This window comes from Squalius cephalus, assembly GCF_949319135.1.
Source record: "Squalius cephalus genome assembly, chromosome: 9".
In the NCBI taxonomy this organism is placed as follows: domain Eukaryota; kingdom Metazoa; phylum Chordata; class Actinopteri; order Cypriniformes; family Leuciscidae; genus Squalius; species Squalius cephalus.
The window spans coordinates 36,350,356-36,374,184 of NC_137130.1; the positions used below are offsets into that span (position 1 = coordinate 36,350,356).

A 23,829-nucleotide genomic window follows, 5' to 3' on the forward strand; every position below is an offset into this window, starting at 1 on the left:
CCGGGTCTTGCATCTCTCACGGAGGAGCGGGAATTTCCTTAGCAATGTTAAAACGCACATCAACCGATCACTTGTTTAGCGTTCATGTAAACACTACATTCAGATTCACCAATCGGAATGAATTCAGTTAGATTGAAACAAAAGGCGTGCATGTAAACAATGAATGGCGACCGTAGAAAGCAAAAGCCGAATCCCGTACATTTTGGACGATCTCGCCCGCCGGACATGTCCAGGAAAATGAGGATGGTAACCCCTATACTCAGCTTTCTCCACAGAACAAGAGCATGCTAGCTTAGCTTCCAAAGAAAGACGGCGGATACTGTACATTCTGTGAGTGAGATCCCACCCTCTATGGGTGGGCTGAACACATGCGGGACAGCGCCATCTACTGGCTGTAGTCTTTAGCCTCTGGCCAGAAAATCCTCCGATGACGCAAAATGACGATTTTTGCGTCATCGGAGGATTTTTTCCAGACAAAAAATACATAAATCTCTTGTCTCAGGGGGATATGAGGGTGGAAAGCACGGTAATTCGAAAATACTACAGGTTTTCTACTAATACAAAGCGCATTAATGCTAAATCCTGAAGTATCCCTTTAAGGATATAGCCTTCATAAATAGTACACTAGTGTTCTCATTTAAGCATCTCTTCTTGACAGACACAGACACAGCTTCAGTGGCAGGAGAGATCAATATATCAAGGAAAATACAGAAATGATCAGACAGTGCTACATCCTTAATAACAATCGATGAAATGTTTAGACCCTTACTGATAAGTAAAGTGTGTCCACGAGTGTGTGTGGGTCCGTGTACATGCCGAGTCAGATCAAAAGTATTTAAAACAGTTTTGATTTCTTTTGTCATATTGTTCTCTGCATTATCTATGTGGATGTTAAAATCTCCAGCAATGGCAAAACAGTCAAACTCTGAGGAAAGTGTTGATAACAGCTCTGTAAAGTCCTCAGCAAAGGCTGGAGAGTATTTTTACATGAGTTGTGTAAATTTTAGAAATTACTTTGTCTAATCCTGTCAACACAGCTGTTTTAATTTTAATGCACAAACATAAGAGCATTATTTAATTTGAACTCACCTGTTTGTCCAGATTAAAACAAAATGTTGATTGCATCCTCCGTTAGAGCATGATTTGAGTCCCATAAAATGGAGAAAGAGTGCTGAAGGATGAGCGTCGAACCGACGTGCTTTCATATGTCAATATAGCGCCACCTGTTGACCAAAGTGCGGAACTGCAGAAGCAACAACTGCATCACAGTTTCCACAGTCATTAAGCGTCACAATATTAATAATAATAATGGTCAGAAATGTTTCTTAAGCATAAAATCATCATATTAGAATGATTTCTGAAGGATCATGTGACACTGGAGCAAAGGCTGCTGGAAATGAATCTTACTGTTTTGACTGTAGTTTTGATCCAATAAATGCTGACTTGCTGAACATAAGAATCTTATTAATAATAATAATTATTATTATTATTATATATATATATACACTGATCCCAAACTTTTGAACAGTATTGTGAACCTAAAAGACTGTTCAGATAATTAGGATCAAGTCAGTTAAAAGTACCAAGTGAGACCAGGTTTATTTATTTATTATTTACAGGTATATTTTACTACTGGTTATTTTAAATCACTTTAAAGTGAAGCACTTTGAATTGTCATATTGTAGTCCTCTTAACACACTTAGGCCTGGTTTCACAGTCAGGGCTTAGATTAAGCCAGGATTAGGCCTTAGTTCAAGGACATTCACCGAGCTTTTATAAACCTGCCTTAGAAAAAAAAAACATTACTGGTGTGAATCTTGAGACAAACCAATGGCTGACAGATTTTAAAGATATGCCGGTGCAAGTTGTTTCCACCTTAAACAGCTCAAACATGCATTTTAGTCTTAAATGCAAAACAAGGATCAGGTAAAATGATACAGGCAGGTTTAAAACTCATAAAGCATAGTCGCCTTAAAGGGATAGTTCACTCAAAAAGGATGGGCCCCATTGACTTTCATTGTGTTTCTTTTCCCCTCCATACTATGGAAGTCAATGGGGCCCATCACATGTTTGACCACCCATATTCTTCTAAATATCTTCTTTTGTGTTGAACAAAGAAATTCATACAGCTTTGAAACAATTTCTGCTTGAGTAAATGATGATAGATTTTAATTAATTTTGGGTGAACGATCTCTTTAAGATACGTAGACTGAAGTCACACTCCACACAGGAGGAGGCGGTATGAGCCGAAACCCGCCAATAAACCCACAGAAGAAGAAGAAGAAGAAGAAGCGCAAGCAGAAGAAGAAGAAGAAGCAGCTCTGTTGTTGTTGTTGTTGAAATGTTGTCAGGATAATATAATTTTAAACGAATTAAAGCCTACTCTGTATTTCTTCAAAGGGATTTTTAGATCAGTTTTGCTGACTAGAAAGTCTAACAAATCAATAATAGAAATCTGATCCATGGCTATGGACGAATCTAACCGCGCCTCCTCGTACCTGGACGAGCCGGCGAACAGTCGTCTGTTTCTCGTCACCAGTAAGTCCATAACCGAGGAGATCATCCGAGAACACTTCACCCCTTTCGGCGAGATCCAGGACATCTGGGTGGTGAAGGACAAGCACACGAAAGAGTCGAAAGGAGTGTCGTTTGTGAAGTTCTCCAAGTCGTCTCAGGCCTGCACGGCGATGGAGGAGATGCACGGCAGGAGCCTGGCCGAGGGCACCAAACCCATCAAGGTGATACATAGTAGAGGCAGACACCTCATTTATAGCGCTTTTAAACAATGTAGATCGTTTCAAAGCAGCTTTACAGTGATAATAGGGCATAATAGTGCCAGACACAGTTACAGTCCGTGTTGGGGGTAACTCATTACAAGTAACTTGTATGTTTATGTTTTACAATTTAATGACTGGGTCTGGGATGAGGGTAAAGCAATATAATCTCTATATAAATGCAGTATTGGGGGTAACTCATTACCAGTGTTGGGGCTAGTTACTCAAAAAAGTAATATATTACATATTACATATTACTCTCAAAAATAGTAATGCCTTACTTTACTTTATTACTCCCTGGAGAAAGTAACTAGTTATATTACTAGTTATATTACTAGTTACATTTTTTTTCTTAATTACTCTATAATTGCCTGAGATGCATCAGATGGAGGGAGAACATACAAAGGAGGAGTGTTCTTTAGGGTCTTTATTACGCCAACAACAGACTGGCACTGTCTAGCACAAATAACTACAAACAACTGTACTTGTCGTTGTTGACGCTTCCATTTTTCCCCATCTGTCCCAATAATATCCCAACAATAATGTCTGCAGAGCCGCAGTTTCACCCCAGCAGTTTTACCCGCGCATGCGCAGTTTCAGGTTGTAATTCAAGCCCTATAAATAGTCATTTATATGCAAAATTTTCTATAAAACACAACCGGACTTCCGACCTTTTACTATGCGCGAGGGAGAGAGAGCAATACAGCGCTCGTGTTGTTTGAAGGCGGTGAGAGTGAACGGGCTGCGCGCGCGCGTCCGGGGCGCTATATTTTTTTTCCCAGGATGGTAGGGGAAGACTCATGAATATTCATTATGGAAGTCATCCCTGATTGGCCTTAACTGCCGCGTGTCGACCAATCGGTGATGGTAAATGATACCTCGTGCCAAACCCAGACCAATCACTGTTCCATTCACGCCCTCCTCCCCTTCCCTTCTGTTCTCTGTGTTGTGTGCCTTGTGTGTGATGAAGGTGCTACTGGCAAATGTAACGCAAGTAACTAGCTCGGGAAAACTGTAATAATATTACTATTTTCAGACGAGTAATGCCTTACACTACCAGTTACTGAAAAAAGTAATATTATTACAGTAACGCGTTACTTTTTAACGCGTTACACCCAACACTGCTCATTACAAGTAACTTGAGTTACGTAATCAGATTACTTTTTCACGTAACTAACTAAAGTAACGCATTACTTTTAAAATTTACAACAAAATAACTTATTTACTTTACTTTGTTACTAAAAGTTACTTTGTTTTCCCATTTATTGACTGACAGCTCTCCTGTCCTCATGTTGAGACAAATCAAAGTGCAGAGGCGGTGTGTGTGTGTGTGTGTGTGTGTGTGTGTCTATGGGAACATGATGTTGTAGTTCTAGACTAAATATGAGCGTGCATTTACTCATCTCACTTGCACAAAAAAAGTTTCAATATTCCTCAAAATGAATAAAATCAGTGAAATGCAGAATCAGAATACTATGCAAACCTCCAATAACTAAATATGTTAAATAAAACAATTGTATGCCTTTAATCTTACTTTATTGACCAATGTACTTGCTTCTGGCCTTCGATGATTCAGTTAAACCATATGCAAAAATGACTATAGATTTTTTTTTCTTTATTGGTAAAGCAAGTGTTAAACTTTTTTTCTCCTGCATCTTCTTCTGCTCAGCTGAAAGGTTTGTTTGAACAGTGTCCTCTACTGTACATTTACATTTCCTTCAGCCTGAGGCTTATTATTTCACTTTTGGTGTGAAAGGGTCTTTACATTTGCCCAAAAGTAAACTTTTTTTGTTTTAAAAAAACAAGCCCAGCCTAGGTGGAAAAAAGTAACGTAACACATTACTTTTCTAAAGAAGTAACTAAGTAACGCAATATTGTAATGCATTACTTTTGAAAGTAACTTTCCCCGAGGCTGGTTGCAGTATGAGTCCTCATCACAGCTGTTAATGTAAGCGTGTCCTACTCGTCCAGGTGTTCATCGCTCAGGCCAGATCCTCCGGGAGCCACCGGGATGTGGAGGACGAGGAGCTGACCAGGATATTCGTGATGATCCCAAAGTCCTTCACTGAGGAAGATTTAAAAGACACTTTCAAGGTATTATCTGATGGGAAGTTTGAAAATCCTGTACTGGGGACGATTTAAAGGCGCAACGTGTACGATTTTTAGATTCAAATATCCAATAACCACTAGAATAAATATTTTGTTTACTTGTGTACTTAAATTATCCCAAATGTTTCTAACAAAGTTTAAAATCCAGAGAAATCAGCTGTTTTAACCAGTGTAACGGCCCGGGTCTGTGCGTCGCCTGTCAGTGATATCATATCCGTGTTACCCTCGATTTCCGGTTTTACTTTCGTAGAAACCACGGAAACACCAAAGATGCGTTAATATTCTGTTTTATTAAGACAGGTGAGCAACTATTTAGATACCTTTATCTACAAAACTAATTGTTATATATAAGCTCAACACGGTTAGTCTTTTTGTCTTAGTCTAAGTCTCTTGTTTTCTTGATTTACCAGTAACATGCTTGTACCTCCTAGACAACACTATAGTATTCTGCCATGTGACTATCATAGCATAATCAGAAAGAGCTGTAGGAACAGTAATTCAGCAGTTTCTCCACTATACACTGTTTTAAATGAAGGGCATGCCATTTAGCAACACAACTCCTCCAGCTTTTATTAATATAATATTCTAATATCGGTCTAGTTTCCTGCAGTGGGAAACGAGTGTCTCATATCAGCCAACGAGCGAACAACCTTAACATAACTTTCAACACACTCAAATGTCTTTTAATATGATTGTTTTGATCAAGTAAAACAGCGCTGCATTGCTTTAATTCGTCAGATAATGTGATGTGTATGAGTACTAATTGAGCACTAGTGACTGTTTCATTTGAATGAAATTAAATTATGTGAATTTTAAGTGATCAAACGTAATTGTAACATTGTTCAATTTCAGGGAAGAAGGAATCTTATGTTAAATGTAAATTTAATTGTAAAATAAAAAACAAAACGAAAGGAACGGCAGTGGCGACTGCGCCTCTATCAAATAAAATATAAGCACAATCAAAACATCCAGGTAAAATGTCCTCTCGCCCGCCCTGCTTCATACCACAGTGATGTTAATAAACATTTAATACATTTGCTCATCCATGAACGTGATTTCTGCGTGAGTCCAGTCGGCTCATTGTTCATTCTACGCCTTTATTTGGAATAAGCGACTTCTAGCGGTGAAACTTGCATACTGTGCCTTTAAAATAAACTTCTGAGGTATTTTCTGATGGACAATTTGAAAACGCATCATATTTCACCCCAAATTTAAAGGAAATTAAACAAGAAATTGTGTTTTACATAAAGGTGAAGAATGTATTTCTAGCACCAAATTAGTCTTTTCTCCATTCATAACAGTAACAATAATTAAAAATGGGAAAATTTGGGGATAAAATTGAATTTAATTTAATCATTCTTATATAGCACAATTTAAAGCAACCCGAGCTGCAAACACAAGTGCTTCAATCTATCACAATCAATACATAGAGATAAAAAATTACATAGAACCACATAAAACACACAGGTGCATGAGAGGGCTCACATAGCGTTTAACCTACATTTGAGAGTAGCTTGTGTTCTGGCTGATCTAATGGAGACGGGGAGATCGTTCCAAAATTGTGGACCCCCTCGTGAGAAAGCGCTATCGCTCTGTTTATATTTTGTCCTGTTAACTCATGAAAGATGGTGATTCTCTGATCTCAAGGATCTGGGGGGAGTATATATTGACAACATGTTGGACATAAACATAAGTGCCTGATTGTGAAGAGCCTTAAAAACAAGTATGAGAATCTTATACAGAATTCTGTAATGTACAGGCAGCCATTTCAATAAAATGAATAGCGGTGTAACAGAGTCATGTTTTTTGGCAGACTTGATCATCCTAGCTGCTGCGTTTTGGACTTTCTGTTAGCTGGCTAGTGATCTAACATCAATTCCATACAAAGAGAGTTACAATAGTCCATTCGTGTGAAGACCAAAGCTGCAATTGCTTGTAACTGAGTTTATATGACGATCCATTTTTAAGTTACTGTCCAAAACAAAACCCAGATTTTTTACACTGGATTTCATTAAACCAGACAAGGGTGTTTGTTGATTTAAAAGATGGAGTCACAGCATCACTGCCAGGGCCGGACACAATCACCTCAGTTTTGTCTCCGTTAAGCTTAAAACAGTTTGCAGCCATCCAGGCCTCGATGTCTCGTAGACATGCTAATAAAGTATAAGTTGAATTTGTATTTGACTCACTGGCACAAATATCTGAGTATCATCCACGCAGCAATGAAATGCTACATGTATTTTCAGAAGATAGCCCCCAGAGGTAACATATAAAGCCAAAAGAGTGACGGAGCAAGGACCGATCCTTGTGCGACCCCCCCCAAGATTTTGAAAGATTTTTGACCAAATTTGATTGATTTAACATGAAAATCATGCATGGAATCTTAATGGTCCTAAAAACAGGCTAAGCAAAATATAATTTCTTATTTCTTGTATTTGATTTGAAGCTGATATATGAGCCAGATGTCTCTCTGCTGTCTTTTCCACAGGTGTATGGAGATATAGAGTACGCTATCATTATCAGGAACAAGAACACGGGTGAAAGCAAAGGTCTGGGATACGTGCGGTTCCACAAACCCTCGCAAGCCGCCAAGGCCATCGAAAACTGTGACAAGAGTAAGGGTGTCATGCTCTCTGCTTTACGACTATGGCTGTTGTTTTCAGGTGTGCTTATAAACCGCTTGTCTCTGCAGCTTACAGAGCGATTTTAGCTGAGCCCAGGACCAAAAATTCATCCGCAGACAACGACTATTTCAGCAACCCCAGATCGGAGCACTCCGGGAATGATCCCGGCTCCAGCTCATACGCCTTTGGTGAGTATCTGCGCACTTCATTGCATTTATTTATTCATATAGGCACATTTAATGCAACAGCTGTTGCCCAAAGTGCTTCACAATCACTAAACAATGATATGTTACATGTATTTACCATAGTAATAACAGTAATTACATGCAACTAACCCTCAACCAAATCCTAACTCTACCTAACCCTATAGTAAGTGGATGTAGTTACTTAATATTACTCAGTACTTAAATATATAATTACACTGTAACACTGACACCTGTAGTGAATTAGCTCAAATAAAGGGAATATATAATTAATAATTAATCATACTTGTTATGATCAATTACCTACACATTTTAAATCGCCCAAAAAGGCAATACATAGTCCATGTATTTGTATCTCTATATATAGATAATTAACTACAACGAATTATAATCAATTATGAATATACAGATAGACTGTAGATCAAATTTCAGAATGACCTTTACCAGAATTAATTTCACATTGAATAATCCGTTCGTCCACCGAACCGACCATACGATCTTCTTATCAACTCTCAAGGAGGATTATTCTTCTTATAAACTCTTAAGAAAGATTATTCTTCTGGTCATGAAGAATAATTTTCTGTTCTATAAGATTACGAACTAAAGTACTTTGAAGTACTTTAAAAGTAAAGAGACTTTGTTCGGTGAGCAGCAGACAGAGACAATCAAGCGTATAATTTTAATAAATGAAACTATAAAAACATACGACTACATTTAAACAAAGAATACATAACAGAATAACGAAAGGAAAGAAAGAGAAAGAGCAATCACAGAATGGCAAAATATCACAAACAGTTAACCCTTGAGAGCCAGCAAATAATCAAATCACCTTAAAGCAGGAGCAGACAACCTTAAACGCATTTAAATCTCGATAGAAATAATACTTGCATGGATCTTTGTTTCTGAGCAAGAATGCGTGTGTGTGTGTGTGTGTGTGTGTGATGATCCTCGCTGGCTCCTGAGGTTGAAGTGTTCTCTCAGTTCAAACGGTTCGCGGGAAGTTCAAACGGTTTACTTGTAAGCAGAGTTGCTGGAAATTCAGGCTAAGTCCATTTCACTCGTAGATAGAAATGAATGAGCAGAGACTAAGACAAGGCAAGAAGCCGGAGACAAGACTAAGACAAAAAGCTAAGAAAACAGAGGTAAGACACAGAACAAAACTCGGAGAGAGATGATGAGCCGCCGTCATCGTCCTTTAATGAAAATCTTAGTCCACACCTTTTTTGGGTGAACCGACCAATAACACTCAGAAAACTGAGCGGGAGAGAGTCTCTTTGTCTCCTTCTGACACAGCCTAATTTGCATGATTTATGATGGTGTCAGAATTCACCATTTATTCTACTATAAAGGATGGTAAACATAGTATAATACATTTTATTGTAACCTACTACATATATTTAGCTAAGGCAAACCGAGAGATTTAATTCGGTAGATATGCCTGGAAGAAACAAAAGTAGAGATACATTCTTACACTTGATTATAAGCACTTTAGAGTTCAGCGCACACCACTAGAAAGTCATAATTAGGCTAATATGAGGGGGGAACATGCATACACACAGGAATATATCATATACCTTTTGGAATGACTTATATTCTGAGTTAAATGCAAAGAATGTGTGTGTGTGTGTATTGTGGCGTCTCTGAGAGGTCCATCCACTTCTTGCTTCCCTTGAGAGGGGAGCTGAGGTGATTACAAGCTGTTTGAAGCTCACGAAGGCGTTTGGAGGTGTTTCTGTTTAATCTCTACCATGACACTAATGTGTTAATGGAGCAATTTGATCCGGACTCATTGGCGCTAGGACTGTAATTTACATGAATGAGTCCAATAGGTTAAAAGCTTTCTGAAGTTTAGAATGAATAAGTCATTGTGATTTCATCCAGACGCTACACACCTTAAAATAAAGTGTTACCGGATGTGCTTTTAACATGGCCTTAAATCTCGGTAGTGACTTTACCGACCTTACAGAAAGAGGGAGATCATTACAAAGTTTGGGTCCGACACGGGAAAACGCTCTGCCGCTCTTATGTTTGTATTTTGTTCTGACAACACAGAGAAGATTTTCATTTTCGTATCTCAAAGATCTAGATGGATTATAAAATACCAGTATACTAGAAAGATAAGAAGAGGCAAAACTGTGTAACGCCTTAAAAACAAGTAACAGGATCTTATAGATAATTCTATCTCAAACCAGCGACCATTTAAACCATTTAAAATTTAAATTTCCTGGCTGACTTTAGCATTCTGTATTTTTTGAAGACGCGCCGATGCTTTGTTGTCAATTCCAGAGTAAAGAGAGTTGCAGAAGTCCATTCGTGAGAGAACAACCGCAGAAACTGCTTTCTCAAAGTCAACAGTTGATAAAAAAGGTTTAGTTTCAGTTGAGGGACGAAGGTAAAAAGAAACTAGATCTGACAACTGAGTTTATTTGTTCATCCATTTTTTAACCGGTGACAAGTCACCTTTATTCTTATAGTACTTTTTACAATACAGATTGTTTCAAAGCAGCTTTACAGAGATAACAGGAAAATAATGCAACAGAGTTTGTTTCCAGAAGAAAATAGTGTCACAGTCCAACTTAAGTAAGCTGAGTGATGGCTCATTTTTGTTGTGTATATATATATATATATATAGTCGTTCTGGAGAAACCGTGTCCTGAAAAACAAGCACTAGAAATAATACATAAAATGTTTAAGTAATCAAATGTATAAAAAACAATGCATACTCTTAAAATTGCTAATTTAATTAGTCATTTTAAGACTATGCATTGTTTTTTATACATTAATTTAATTAGTAATTAAAGTTACTGAAGTGATTCAGTCAAGAGCAGTGAGAGGTTTTCTCTTTTTTGTTGTGTGATTAACATGAATAATCACATCAGGTTAATTAGGCTGCAGTCACTTTAAGACCGGCTGCACGGATCCAGTAAAACCGTGTACAGGACAAACACCAAATTTTTGTTTTTTGTTTTTTTACACTAGTGTAATTAAGCCTGACGGGGGGGGGGGGGTAGATTTAAAATATTGAGCCACTTCCTGATATCTAGCGCCAAACAGAATTGTGGTTTGTTTTCCTGAGGGTCTGTGTTTCCCTCAGCGCACGAGTCCAGCAGCAGCTTCGCCCCCGTGGGGGACACGTGGAGCTCTGACATCATCACGCGGTGCCTGATGGTGTCGACCCGGGCCGCGGTCACGCAGGAGCAGATCTACGGCCTGTTCGACCTGATCCCGGGGATGGACTTCTGTGAGATGCAGATCGATCAGTACGGCTTCAGCAAAGGTTACATTCATTTCAGTTCACAGTTATTTGTATAGCGCTTTTCACAATACACATCGCTTCAAAGCAGCTTTACGGAAAATGCATGAGTCCACATCACAATTTAGAGTGATCTATTATCAGAGGTAACTGTCTCAGTTATGTTTTTCAGAAATGTACATAGAAGCTAGAAATGTGTTCATTTAAACAATTAAATAATAAAGATAAGCTTTCGTGACCGTGTAGCATAGCAACGTCACATGAGCGTAACCGCGACCCAAAATCTAGATGAATTTGCCCGTATGTGTGTGTCCTGCAGGTCAGGTGGTGGTCCGGTATAATAACCTGGGCTCTGCGGTTTATGCCAAAGAGAAGCTGAATGGGTTTGAGTATCCGCCTGGTAACCGGCTGTCAGTCACTTACATAGACGACGGGGAGGACAGGACCAGGTAGAGGCCGCTTCACCTTCGTCTGATTCTGTTTCACAGTGTACAAAGTGTTTCTGGTGATGGGAAGATGCATACATGCTGCCTCATTAACAGATCCTCTGGTCTCATTCTGTTATTGGTGTAATTACCTAGATAAATTCATTACTTAAAGGTAGGGTAGGTCAGAATTGTCTAATAAAACTTTTATTCAAATTTGTTTAAACTGTCTTTATATACCAATACATAATTAAAATGCAAGTACTCTGAAATAGAGAGTATAAAAAATTGAGTGACTCTAGTGTATTTAATCTTCAATAAACACAGCTCATTAATTCCATTCACTCCCACCTAAAAACGGGTGCGCGACTGCGCGCACGTGGGCAGAGCCAGTAATAGCGGCGGTAGTCATGGCGACGGAGAGTGACAGTCGCGTAAGCCAATCACTTGTTTCGTCCCGGTAAGAATTAATGAGCTGTGTTTTTTGAAGATTAAATACACTATAGTCACTCAATTTTTATACTCTCTTTTTCAAAGTACTTACATTTTAATTATGTATTGGTATATAAAGACAGTTTAAGCCAATTTGAAAAAAAGTTCTTTAGACAATTCTTACCTACCCAACCTTTAACCTGTCTCTTCTGTTGCATAAGGGATTGTGAGGTGTGTATACAGTCAAACCAAAACTTATTCAGACACCAGATATAATTTTTTATCTTTTTTTACTAGTGGGTAAATAGGTAATAGTTCATTTATAAGAGAGAATAGCAAAATAAAGTAAACTGTGACATATTTCATCCAAAAATTCTTCACACAGTGACTACCAGAGAAACTTTATACAAATTTGGGACCAAAAATGATTCAGACACTTTGACCTGACCATGTTTGGCTTAAGTGTTTTTTCTTTAATTGCTAATGCGAACTTTTTACACACAGACTGAACAAAATGAAGCATTGCTTGGTGATTGGTTGAGCTAAACTGGTATTATCTAATTGTGTAGTTAAATTTAACAGCTGACAGATATTCAACATAATTCATCTGTGAGAGTCTAACCGAAGATGGACAAAACCAGTGAAATATCAACTGATTTGATAACTCTGAGTTCTTGTCATATTTTATTACCATTTTCTAAACTATAGCGAATAAACTGTGGTAATGTGGGAAATGTTGAAGGTGTCTGAATAAATTGTGGTTTGCCTGTATCTAAACACTGAACATCCACAGGAAAGAGTGCACCATCTGGGTACCTTGAGGTGGATGGTTTTCATTGGATTGAACTGTTATGTAGTTCTAGACTGCTGTATCTCAGCGCTGTTAAATAAGAAGTGCAGGTTTAGTTAGTGATGGTGTGTGTGTGTGTGTGTGTGCAGTCCCGTGGGGAAGATGGCGATGCAGCTCGTGGCCGCTCAGATGATGTCGATGGTGTGGAACGGCCCCTGCGGAGCGCAGCTGATGAAGACCAGCGCCGTGAGTAATGTTCATTCAACCAGGAACATCTGCACATCATCATAATAATTTGTTACATTTATATAGTGCTTTTCTGGGTACTCAAAGCGCTTTACGTGGAGAGGGGGGGGGGGGGGGGGTCTCCTCAACATCCACCAATGTGCAGCATCCACCTGGGTGATGCGACGGCAGCCATATTGCGCCAGCTTACTGGTGGAGAGGAGACGGAGTGATGAAGCCAGTCAGTATATGGGGATGATTAGGAGGCCATGATGGACAGAAGCCACTGGGTTACACCCCTACTCTTTTCCGAAGGACATCCTGGGATTTTTAATGACCACAGAGTCAGGACCTCGGTTTAACGTCTCATCCGAAGGACGGTGCTCTTTGACAGTATAGTGTCCCCATCACTCTACTGGGGTGTTAGGACCCACACAGAGCACAGGGTGAGCACCCCCCGCTGGCCTCTCTAACACCTCTACCAGCAGATACCTGGTTTTCCCAGGAGTCTCCCATCCAGGTACTGACCAGGCTCAGCCCTGCTTAGCTTCAGTGGGCAACCAGTCTTGGGCTACAGGGTGAAATGGCGGTGTGCTACATGACACATCAGTCAGCTCTGCCGTCTCCTTAAATGAGTGATTCCTTCAAAACTTTCGCTTTGGTGTTCCTTGGAGGACAGAAACTCATACAGTTCTGGAACAACTTGAGCATTCTCAGATTGTGTTTCTTCTGTGAGTCATAGTTATCACGTGATGTTTGTACATGCCATGGACACTTCACATTTCCGGGGTTTTCAGAAGCGGAAGTCATTATATTGGGGTGAACTTCTACAGTGGTGAACAGGAGAAGACAGCAAATATAATTATAGCATTCCCTGTTGCTCCCGTAGCAAAAAAAAAAAAAAAAAAAAAGATTACGGTGGTCAAAAGAAAGGAAGATGTTAAATATGCTAAATGTTAAATATAACTAGTTTTCTGTCATTTAATGTCAAGGTGATTATACAAAGTATAGTGTTATAAATAAGAATTCTTTAAAAATTATATATATAAACAAATTATAAACAAAATTATAAATGGAAAAAGAAAAACTGAAAATATGCTTAATTAATATAAATTAATATAAATTAAGAAAACTTTGCTAGATTTATTATGATGGGAACATCACCACAGTCTGTGTAAAAGGGTCACCCAGAAATGAAATATACTTTGTTTTCTGGTTTAATTTTACTGTTTAATCTGTGTTGTTAAAAAGCATTGTCAACATTATATATGAGCTTGTCCTCCATTTATATTGGCTTGGGAGACTAAAGAAAACTAAAGGTGTGTGTGTGTGTGTGTGGTGTTCCTGTAGGGCTACACAGCGCCTCCTGTGGCCCAGAAAGCTCGAGTTCAGACTGATGATTGATCAGCGGTGTGCGGTGTGTGGTGTGTGGTGTGTGTGTGTGTGTGGTGTTCCTGTAGGGCTACACAGCGCCTCCTGTGGCCCAGAAAGCTCGTGTTCAGACTGATGTGGCTCTTCCTCCTCTGAAGAAGCTGGTGTCGTCTGACGGCGTGGTGAAGGAGAGACTCTTCGTCATCTTCAACCCCTCACCTCTGCCTGTGGATGTTCTGGAGGACCTGTTCTGGTGTGTGTGTGTGATTTACACACCAGCTCTGATAGTGTTGGAGCGTTGTGGTGTATTGTGTCTGAATTTATGTAAATATTTCCCATGAATGTTGTTCCACTACGGACACGGACTCATGCTTATAGACTGGGTGATGTTATATACACTACCGGTCAAAGGTTTGAAATAATTAAGATTTTCAACACTGCATTTATTCAATGGAAAACACAGTAAAACAGTAATATTGTGAACTGTTTCATTTCATATATGCTGATTTGCTGCTCGATAAGCAGTTATTATTATTATTATTATTATTATTATTATCAATGTTGAAAACAGTCATGCTGCTAATTTCTTTCAGGATTCTTTGATGTAATTTTTTTGCAACTTTATATATTCATATTAATGACTGTTTTCAACACTGATAATAATCATGAATGTTTCTTGATCATCAAATCATCATATTAGAATGATTTCTGAAGGATCATGTGACACTGAAGACTGGAGTAATGATGCTGAACATTCAGCTTTGATCACAGGAATACATTACAGTTTATTATATATTCACATAGAAAACAGTTATTTTACATTGTAATAATATTTCACAATATTACCATCTTTGCTGTGTTATCATCAAATAAAGCAGCCTTGGTGAGCAGAAGAGACTGACATACACATTAAAAGAAAATAATTATTATGTATGTGTGTGTGAGTGTAGATTGATATTGTAGATGTCTCATAATTATTATAAAAAAATAAAATAATAATTGGTTAGTTTGATTAATTTCCTTGAACCAATTGAAAACAATCCAGAAATGTTGACGGACAGTTTCAACTTTTTTTCTGTGATAATTAACACTGTTTTCTCCACACAGTCGTTTCGGTTCCCTGATGGAGGTTTACCTGGTTCCCGGCCGTAACGTGGGATATATAAAGTACTCGGACCGTAAGCCGGCTCACGACGCCATAGCGCTTCTGCACGGGAAGGTGGTGAACGGGGTCAAGATGAAGGTCATGCTGGCCGACCCGCCGAAAGAGGAGTCACACAAACGCCAGAGAACATATTGACCTTTGACCTTATGACAGACAGGTAAGTCAGATCAGTAGGTAAGACACGGGTGAAATACTTCAAATATTTATGAATTCACCACAATATTGTTATTTCTGCTGTGAGTACAAGAGCAAATAAAGACAATCCAGAAAACAAGATGAAAATTATGACACAATCTGTTATATTCTTTATAATATGATGTTGAGAGTGAACTTGTTCGTGAATAAGTTGACGACTTGAGACATGATGCAAAACCCTGAACTGACCGCTCGTATATGCGACCTGGAGAAACAATCCTTTAACATCTTCATCTCTTTTGGGGGATTCGTTTATTTCTATATTAGTATAACAAAATGTCACGTCAGTCGAACAGAAACGGTCGTTCAAATGAAGCATGCAGTTCATATCTGTCCTCTACATTTGATTTGCGATCATAAAATTATTGAATGGCACTTGTAATCATTTTTCTAGCTTTGTGTAGAGGCTTGTAATTTCACTGGCACTAGTGGCAGAAATGAGGATTGCACATTTCAGGAGCCAGACAGAAAACAAGAATTTTTAAAAATGTATTTATGTTCACCAACTCTGCATTTATTTGATCAAAAAATACAGTAATAACAGTAATATTGTGAAATATCATTTCGATTTTAAATATCTGTTTTCTATGTGAATATATAGTGAAATGTAATTTATTCCTGTGATCAAAGATGAATTTTCAGCATCATTGCTCCAGTAACTGCAGTTTATTGATATAACAACTGCATTTATTTGATATAAAATAACTGAAAAAGATTTTGTAACATTATTAATATCTTTACTGTCACTTTTGATTAATTGAATGCATCCTTACTCAATGAAAGTATTAATTTCTTTCAGAAAAAAAACAAAAAAATCTGACTGACCCCAAGCTTTTGAACTGTTGTGTAACTAAATGAGTGTAAAACTGCCAATGGTGGTTGAGCTGAGAACATTTGTCATACATATTTCTTACAATCCATGAACGGTATTTTGCATATATATATTTTTTTATCACATAATCCCTGTGACAGTGTAATTATTGAGCCAGTTTTCCTGATTTGCTATAATGCAGGGGTGCCAAACTGCTCCTGGAGGGCAGTGAGTTATCAACTTGAGTTTAAGTAATCCTGAAGACCTTGATTAATGTTTAATTAGGGTTGAAGCTAATTCTGCGTTCCAGACAACTCGGAAATCTGATTTTTCCTCCTACTTGAAAATAACGTCTGGAACGCCTCTCGAAGTCGTTCAAACGACCTGTGAGCTTGTGGCAGATCGATCAACTCCGACCTCAGCGAAAAGTGCTATTTGACGTAATTTCCTAGATTGCGGCAAGTCCTGCTTCCAACAGCCATTGTGTGGATACATTTGTCAAACACAAAAGCAAACGTTGACAATATATTTGGGACATTTCAACGCAGATTTTCCCACTTCTGACCTCGACTCGAACGCGGTATAACTCTGCAGGATCTGAGTTTGGCACCCCTGCTTTAATACTACAAAATGAAGAGTAAAGGACGCTCATTAAAGGAGTAGTTCACTTTAAAATGAAAATTAGCCCATGATTCACTCGCCCTCAACCCATGCTATATGTAGATGACATTCTTCATTCAGACGAATACAATCGAGTTATATCAAAAATATCCTGACTCTTCCAAGCTTTATAATGGCAGTGAATTGCAACCAACAGTTTGAAGTTCATAAAAGTGCATCTATCCATGATAAAAGTGCATCTATCCATGATAAAAGTGCATCTATCCATGATAAAAGTGCATATATCCATCATAAAAGTGCATCTATCCATGATAAAAGTGCATCTATCCATGATAAAAGTGCATATATCCATCATAAAAGTGCATCTATCCATGATAAAAGTGCATCTATCCATGATAAAAGTGCATCTATCCATCATAAAAGTGCAGATATCCATGATAAAAGTGCATCTATCCATGATAAAAGTGCATCTATCCATGCATCTGTCCATGATAAAAGTGCATCTGTCCATCATAAAAGTGCATCTGTCCATCATAAAAGTGCATCTATCCATGATAAAAGTGCATCTATCCATGATAAAAGTGCATCTATTCATCATAAAAGTGCATCTGTCCATCATAAAAGTGCATCTATCCATGATAAAAGTGCATCTATCCATGATAAAAGTGCATCTGTCCATCATAAAAGTGCATCTGTCCATCATAAAAGTGCATCTATCCATGATAAAAGTGCATCTATCCATGATAAAAGTGCATCTATCCATGATAAACGAACTCCACACGGCTCCTGTGGGTTAATAAAGGCCTTCTGAAGCGAAGCGATGCATGTGTAAGAAAAATATTCATATTTAAAAGTTTATAATGTAAAATAACTAGCTTCCGGCCAAACGAACACACAGATTACACTTAAGTCTAAAGCACAACTTTTGCGAGTAATGCGACGCACTGCTGATATTTCCGCTACGCCATGACACACTAAAGCTACTTCTGACGTCATGAGTTGTGTAAGTTGTGCTTTAGGTATAAGTAGAGACTTCGTTTGGCTGGAAGCTAGAAATTTACTTTATAAAGTTATAAATATGAATATTTTTCTAACACAAACGCATCGCTTCGCTTCAGAAGGCGTTTATTAACCCACAGGAGCCGTGTGGAGTTCGTTTATCATGGATAGATGCACTTTTATGATGGACAGATGCACTTTTATGATGGACAGATGCACTTTTATCATGGATAGATGCACTTTTATGATGGACAAATGCACTTTTATGATGGATAGATGAACTTTTATGATGGATAGATGAACTTTTATGATGGATAGATGCACTTTTATGATGGATAGATGCACTTTTATCATGAATAGATGCACTTTTATGATGGATAGATGCACTTTTATGATGGACAGATGCACTTTTATGATGGATAGATGCACTTTTATCATGGATAGATGCACTTTTATAATAGATAGATGAACTTTTATGATGGATAGATGCACTTTTATCATGAATAAATGCACTTTTATGATGGATAGATGAACTTTTATAATAGATAGATGCACTTTTATCATGAATAGATGCACTTTTATGATGGATTGATGCACTTTTATGATGGATAGATGCACTTTTATAATAGATAGATGAACTTTTATGATGGATAGATGCACTTTTATCATGAATAGATGCACTTTTATCATGGATAGATGCACTTTTATCATGGATAGATGAACTTTTATAATAGATAGATGAACTTTTATGATGGATAGATGAACTTTTATAATAGATAGATGCACTTTTATCATGAATAGATGCACTTTTATGATGGATAGATGCACTTTTATCATGGATAGATGAACTTTTATAATAGATAGATGCACTTTTATAATGGATAGATGCACTTGTATGAGCTTCAAACTGTTGGTTGCCATTCTGAATTGCCATTATAAAGCTTTGAAGAGTCAGGACATTTTTAATATAACTCCGATTGTATTCGTCTGAAAGAAGAATGTCATATACACCTAGGATGGCTTGAGGGCGAGTAAATCATGGGCTAATTTTCATTTTAAAGTGAACTATCCCTTTAAGTGTGTAATTGATGCTTTATTTCTGCGTTGACTCATTCTTATGCTGCCACAGAGAATTATGGGATGTTTTGTTGCATCCGACATTCAACAAACTGGCTAAATCACAGCAAATGTGTAGACAAATTGTATAATCAACATTCACAATTGAAGCATAATTATGATCAACAGCAATGTGCTTCTGCCATAATTATTTCACTGTAACTAGGTAGGTGAGGACAATGAACTCAATAATTCAGACATGGCTTGAAAGGAGCAGATAGAAGAGTTTTGGGAATCTTATCTGACGTATTTTTGTAATTCTGTGTGGTGCCACTAGTGTTGCGGAAATGACAAGCTTCATCTTTAAAGTCGGAATGAAATCAAAATGGACCTCATTTATTTCCATAATGCATGTTACTAGTAATATTGTGGATTATTCAGTCTGAATAATTCACTTTAATCAAACGGCCATGACTGGCTCCTCCTGTGACATGCTCTATGAAGTGTGCAAGGCAGCATTGGATTCAAGTTAGGTGAACTTTGAACCTGAATTTGCCACAATTACCAATATCAAGATGCTAAATTTGGACAATGGAACTTCACGGTAACACTTCACAATAACATTAGTTAACATGAACTAAGAATGAGCAATACTTCTTCAGCATTTATTAATCTTAGGTAATATTAATTTCAACATTTACTAATACATTATTAAAATCAAAGGTTGTATTTGTTAACATTTGTTAATGCACTGTGAACTAACATGAACAAACAATGAACATCTTTATTTTTATTAACTAACATTAACAAAGATTAATAAATACAGTAACAAATGTATTGCTCATTGTTAGTTCATGTTAGTTAATACATTAACTAATGTTAACTAATGAACCTTATTGTAAAGTGTTACCAATTTCACTAATGTGACTGCGGCCTTACTCTTTAGTAACATTTCACTAATGTTACTTAATCGTAACTCCCGTTCTATGCCAACTTTAAGTTTTGAAGTTCAGACGTAAATAGAGGCATTATTTGATCTCTCTTTCAGCTGTTCTGGAGATTGTGGACTTGTGTAACTGTGACTATGATGTGTTTGTTCTTACAGAGTTTTAAGTGACATGACGCATGACCCCGACATGACAGGACGAGTATTAACGATGACACGACCTCATAACGACGGACACTGACTGCCGTACTGCCATTTCAGTTCTTTTATAACAATCAAAGTGTTTTTGATTTCTCTCTCTCTTTTTTTTCTTTGTCTACTTTTAGCAAACTGCCAGTAATTCAGACACTTGAAGGGATGGTTCACCCAAAAATTTAAATTCTCATCATTTACTCATCCATGTCATTCTAAAACGTGTGACTGACTATATTATATATATTATAAATATATAATATGTATTATTTATTTTAAAGAATGTTTTCTGAAAGAACATATAATGAAACAACATTGGACCCCATTGACTTTCTTTGTTGGGGCTTCATGCAGTCATACAGGTTTGGAATGACATGATGATGAGTAAATGATGTTGTTTATTTTATTATTTTTTTTATTCTATTTTTGAGTGAACTATCCCAATTAACGAAGGTGACAGACAAATGTCAGATGAGTTTGAGCTAATGCATGGACTCTGTATGTGTTTGATCTGTATGGAATTACAAATAAAGCGTTTGACAAATTAAGCGGTCTTAAATGGTGTGTTTGTTTCTTAGTTCCTGTTATTTAGAGTCCCCCTGTGGTGAAAATTAAGCTTTTAATGTTGTTTATGTGTCTATGTGGTGTCTTTAATATGCTTTAAGACAAACCATGTGTAAATTCATAAGTCGACAGCATTGCTGAGTATTTTCTCCTTAAAACTGCAGTGAGCCAAAGACAGTCTCCAAAACACGCTTTGAAATCGCTGGTGTTTCTGACGTCACAAACTACCTTGTAACCAATCAGATCAACGTGTGATCGTCAACCAGTGGATCTCTGAGCTGAGTGAGTGGAGGCGGGGCTCATTTGCATATTCATAGAACCGCGTATACTAAATGAGGCAAGAGTGTCGAGTTACATTCAAGATATGTTAAGACATGAAGAAAAAACATTTCAGGGAAAAAACATTTAAATTTGTCATTTTGGTGATCAAAGATGAGTTTTATAGGATACAATTATTGACTACAGGGGACTTTAAGACGTATAACAGCTATTTGTGAGGAACAGAATTAAATTTCTGTCAGATCCTCATACAAAGCTATTGTAAAATCAAAATTATTTCAATTAATTACTCACCCTCATGATGTTCCAAACCCATAAGACTTTGTTCATCTTCGAAACACAAATGAAGATCTTTTTGATGAGATCTGAGAGTTTTCTGTCCCTCCATTGACAGATACACAACTACCACTTTGACACTTGAAGGAGTGGTATAATGCCCTTTTCACAAGATGTAAACTAAGTCTTTGATCTCCAAAGAGTGTGTATGTGAAGTTTTAGCTCAAAATACCCCACAGATATTTTTATATAGCATGTTAAAATTGTCACTCTTTGAGGGTGAGCAAAAACGCACCGTTTTTGTGTCTGTTCCTTTAAATGCAAATGAGCTGCTGCTCCCGGCACAGAGGGCGGAGCTTCAACAGCTTGTGTCTTTTTACCTCACACAGACGTGCACTGAAAATATCAAAAACTTTTCGCCTTTTATGTTCAAACCGGAGTCAGACAATAATGGAGAGACTCAAGAAGAAGTGACAACATGTAGAAGCAACAGGACATTTCTGAATGGTTAGTTGATGAATTTATGTTGCTGATGTGTAGTTATCTTCTAGTCATTGATTAGCATATTCTGTCTTGATAATCTATAAATCTCATTCCCGGGGGCGGGGTTTATGTAAATTCTAGGGTTGGTGATGTCACTAACCCGGGAGGAAGCTCGTGTAGTCTCTACCAGCCGTTTGTTAGTCCTTAAAAAACGATTTCTTTAAAAGCAAATATCTCCCTTTGCTCTGAACTTTGAGCTTCGTAACTTTGCAGATGTTGTTTATGTGCAAACAGCAACATTACACACTAACTAAAGTTAGAAAAGTGAAATCATAATCAACCACCCCTTTAAAACAAGTTCATAAAGAGATCAACTACATGAGGGTGAGTAAATTATGGCAGAATTGGGTAATCAATCCCTTTAAGAGAACTGGAAGTTAATGTGAAATTATGTTCTCAATCTGTTTTATTTCATGTCTGAGGGAAATAGGATATTTATTCTTTTATAGCATTTATTAATAATTTATCTATTTATTATTTATAGGATATTCCTCTAATAGTAGTGGAGGGGTTGACAGATGAAAAGAGCTTGACATCAGTCAAAGCGTGAAGTGAGTGCAGATGTTTGCAGATGTTCCTCTTCTCTGTCCCGCAGGCGGAGGCGTTCAGTGGCTTCATCACAGCTTCAGGGATCAGCGGTGTCATTCTCAGATGAATATGATCAATGTGTGTTTGATCTGGTAACTGGAGGGAGATTAAATTCATGGCTTTCAAGACCTTGCACAATAAGTCCCTCTATTTAATCATTTTAACTCAGCTCAGTTTTAAACACATTTCTGTGTGCTGCATTGTTATTACTATTTTATACAAAATATTGACCATTTAATAACAACATTAAGTTATACAATTGAATACAATTTGATTAGATCATAATGTGGATATTAACCGCATCCATAACTTGGGCTGTTCAGAATAGCGTATTACATTGCCATATTACGGGGAATGTTTTCACTGAATGAATTAAAGATCATCTACATTCACTGAAGAACCTCAATGACCCAATACTTCTTCAATATGAACATAAACAGAGAGTGCTTGTGCTTGGTTGGCTACAGTAGCACAATGTAGTTCAAACGAGTTTACATTTCTTGACTTAATTTTTGGCAGTCCAATCAAATAAGATGTTATTACACAAATGTGGACTAAAAACACAAACACAGAATTTGAAACAATAGCTGCGGGATCATGTGACCAGAATGAACACTTGTTTATAATATTGCATCCTGTTTCATACCATTTTTTAAAATGTTATGCGGTACAATACTGCAAGTACATGAACTAATATTGCAATCACTCATCAGGGTTCAAATAAGTATTGTCCAGTCCTTAAATCCTTGTTTTAATAAGCTTATACTTTTTTGATACAAAGTTACTGGTAGAAAATGTGATTTGCACACATTATTTTTATGATTGGATGTTTGCTAATGTAATAAGCTCTTCAGTTAGCATTCCTAAAACCCTTTTAAATGATTTAGAATGGCAAATTAATAGGTGTGAAACAATATGAGGTTTGCATGGTGATTGTCTGAGCATTGCCCTTGTCCTATAGGAATCCTATTGGATTTTCATTTTGTATATTTTTATATTCTATCATGTATGTGTGTGTGTGTGTGTGTGTGTACCAATAACGTTCTAAATTACATTCTTAAAACATGAGAAACTCCAGATGGAATCCATTATGCAGTAAAATAAATTAATATTCCAATCATTCATCAGGGTTCAAATAAGTATTGTTCAGTTCTTAAATCCATGAAGTTTCGTTACTGTATTACTCATTACTGATTTGCACACATTATTTTTTATTGGATGTTTGCTAATTTAATAAGCTCTTCGGTTTGCAGCCCTAAAACCTTTTTTAATGATTTAGAATGGCAAATAAATAAGTGTGAAAAAATATGAGGTTTGCATGGTGATTGTCTGAGCATTGCCCTTGTCCCATTTCATTTTGTCCTGTAGTATATTTTTTTTATACAATA

General features: G+C 37.3%; 1 protein-coding gene across 3 annotated transcripts; it reads left to right on the forward strand.

Annotated features, from left to right (window-relative positions):
• Positions 1-2,267: 2,267 nt before the first annotated feature.
• Positions 2,268-23,741, forward strand: rbm45 (RNA binding motif protein 45). 3 transcript variants are annotated; one of them, XM_079880577.1, is made up of 10 exons: positions 2,268-2,738; positions 4,746-4,868; positions 7,372-7,498; positions 7,576-7,695; positions 10,805-10,987; positions 11,283-11,412; positions 12,760-12,856; positions 14,296-14,459; positions 15,314-15,528; positions 22,449-23,741. In XM_079880577.1, the coding sequence occupies exons 1-9, from the start codon at positions 2,463-2,465 to the stop codon at positions 15,504-15,506; spliced, it is 1,413 nt and encodes a 470-aa protein (XP_079736703.1). In that variant the 5' UTR covers positions 2,268-2,462; the 3' UTR covers positions 15,507-15,528; positions 22,449-23,741. The 3 variants fall into 3 exon arrangements, with proteins under 3 accessions (XP_079736703.1, XP_079736704.1, XP_079736702.1); XM_079880578.1 differs by having other exon boundaries at positions 22,338-23,563; XM_079880576.1 differs by lacking the exon at positions 22,449-23,741 and adding an exon at positions 20,161-20,739 and having other exon boundaries at positions 15,314-15,532.
• Positions 23,742-23,829: the final 88 nt, after the last annotated feature.

Coding starts and splice junctions, on each gene's coding strand:
- rbm45 (XM_079880577.1), top strand. CDS start 2,463: ATGGCTATGGACGAATCTAACCGCGCCTCCTCGTACCTGGACGAGCCG. Junction 12,857..14,295: donor AGCTGATGAAGACCAGCGCC/GTGAGTAATGTT, acceptor GTGTTCCTGTAG/GGCTACACAGCGCCTCCTGT. Junction 14,460..15,313: donor GTTCTGGAGGACCTGTTCTG/GTGTGTGTGTGT, acceptor TTCTCCACACAG/TCGTTTCGGTTCCCTGATGG.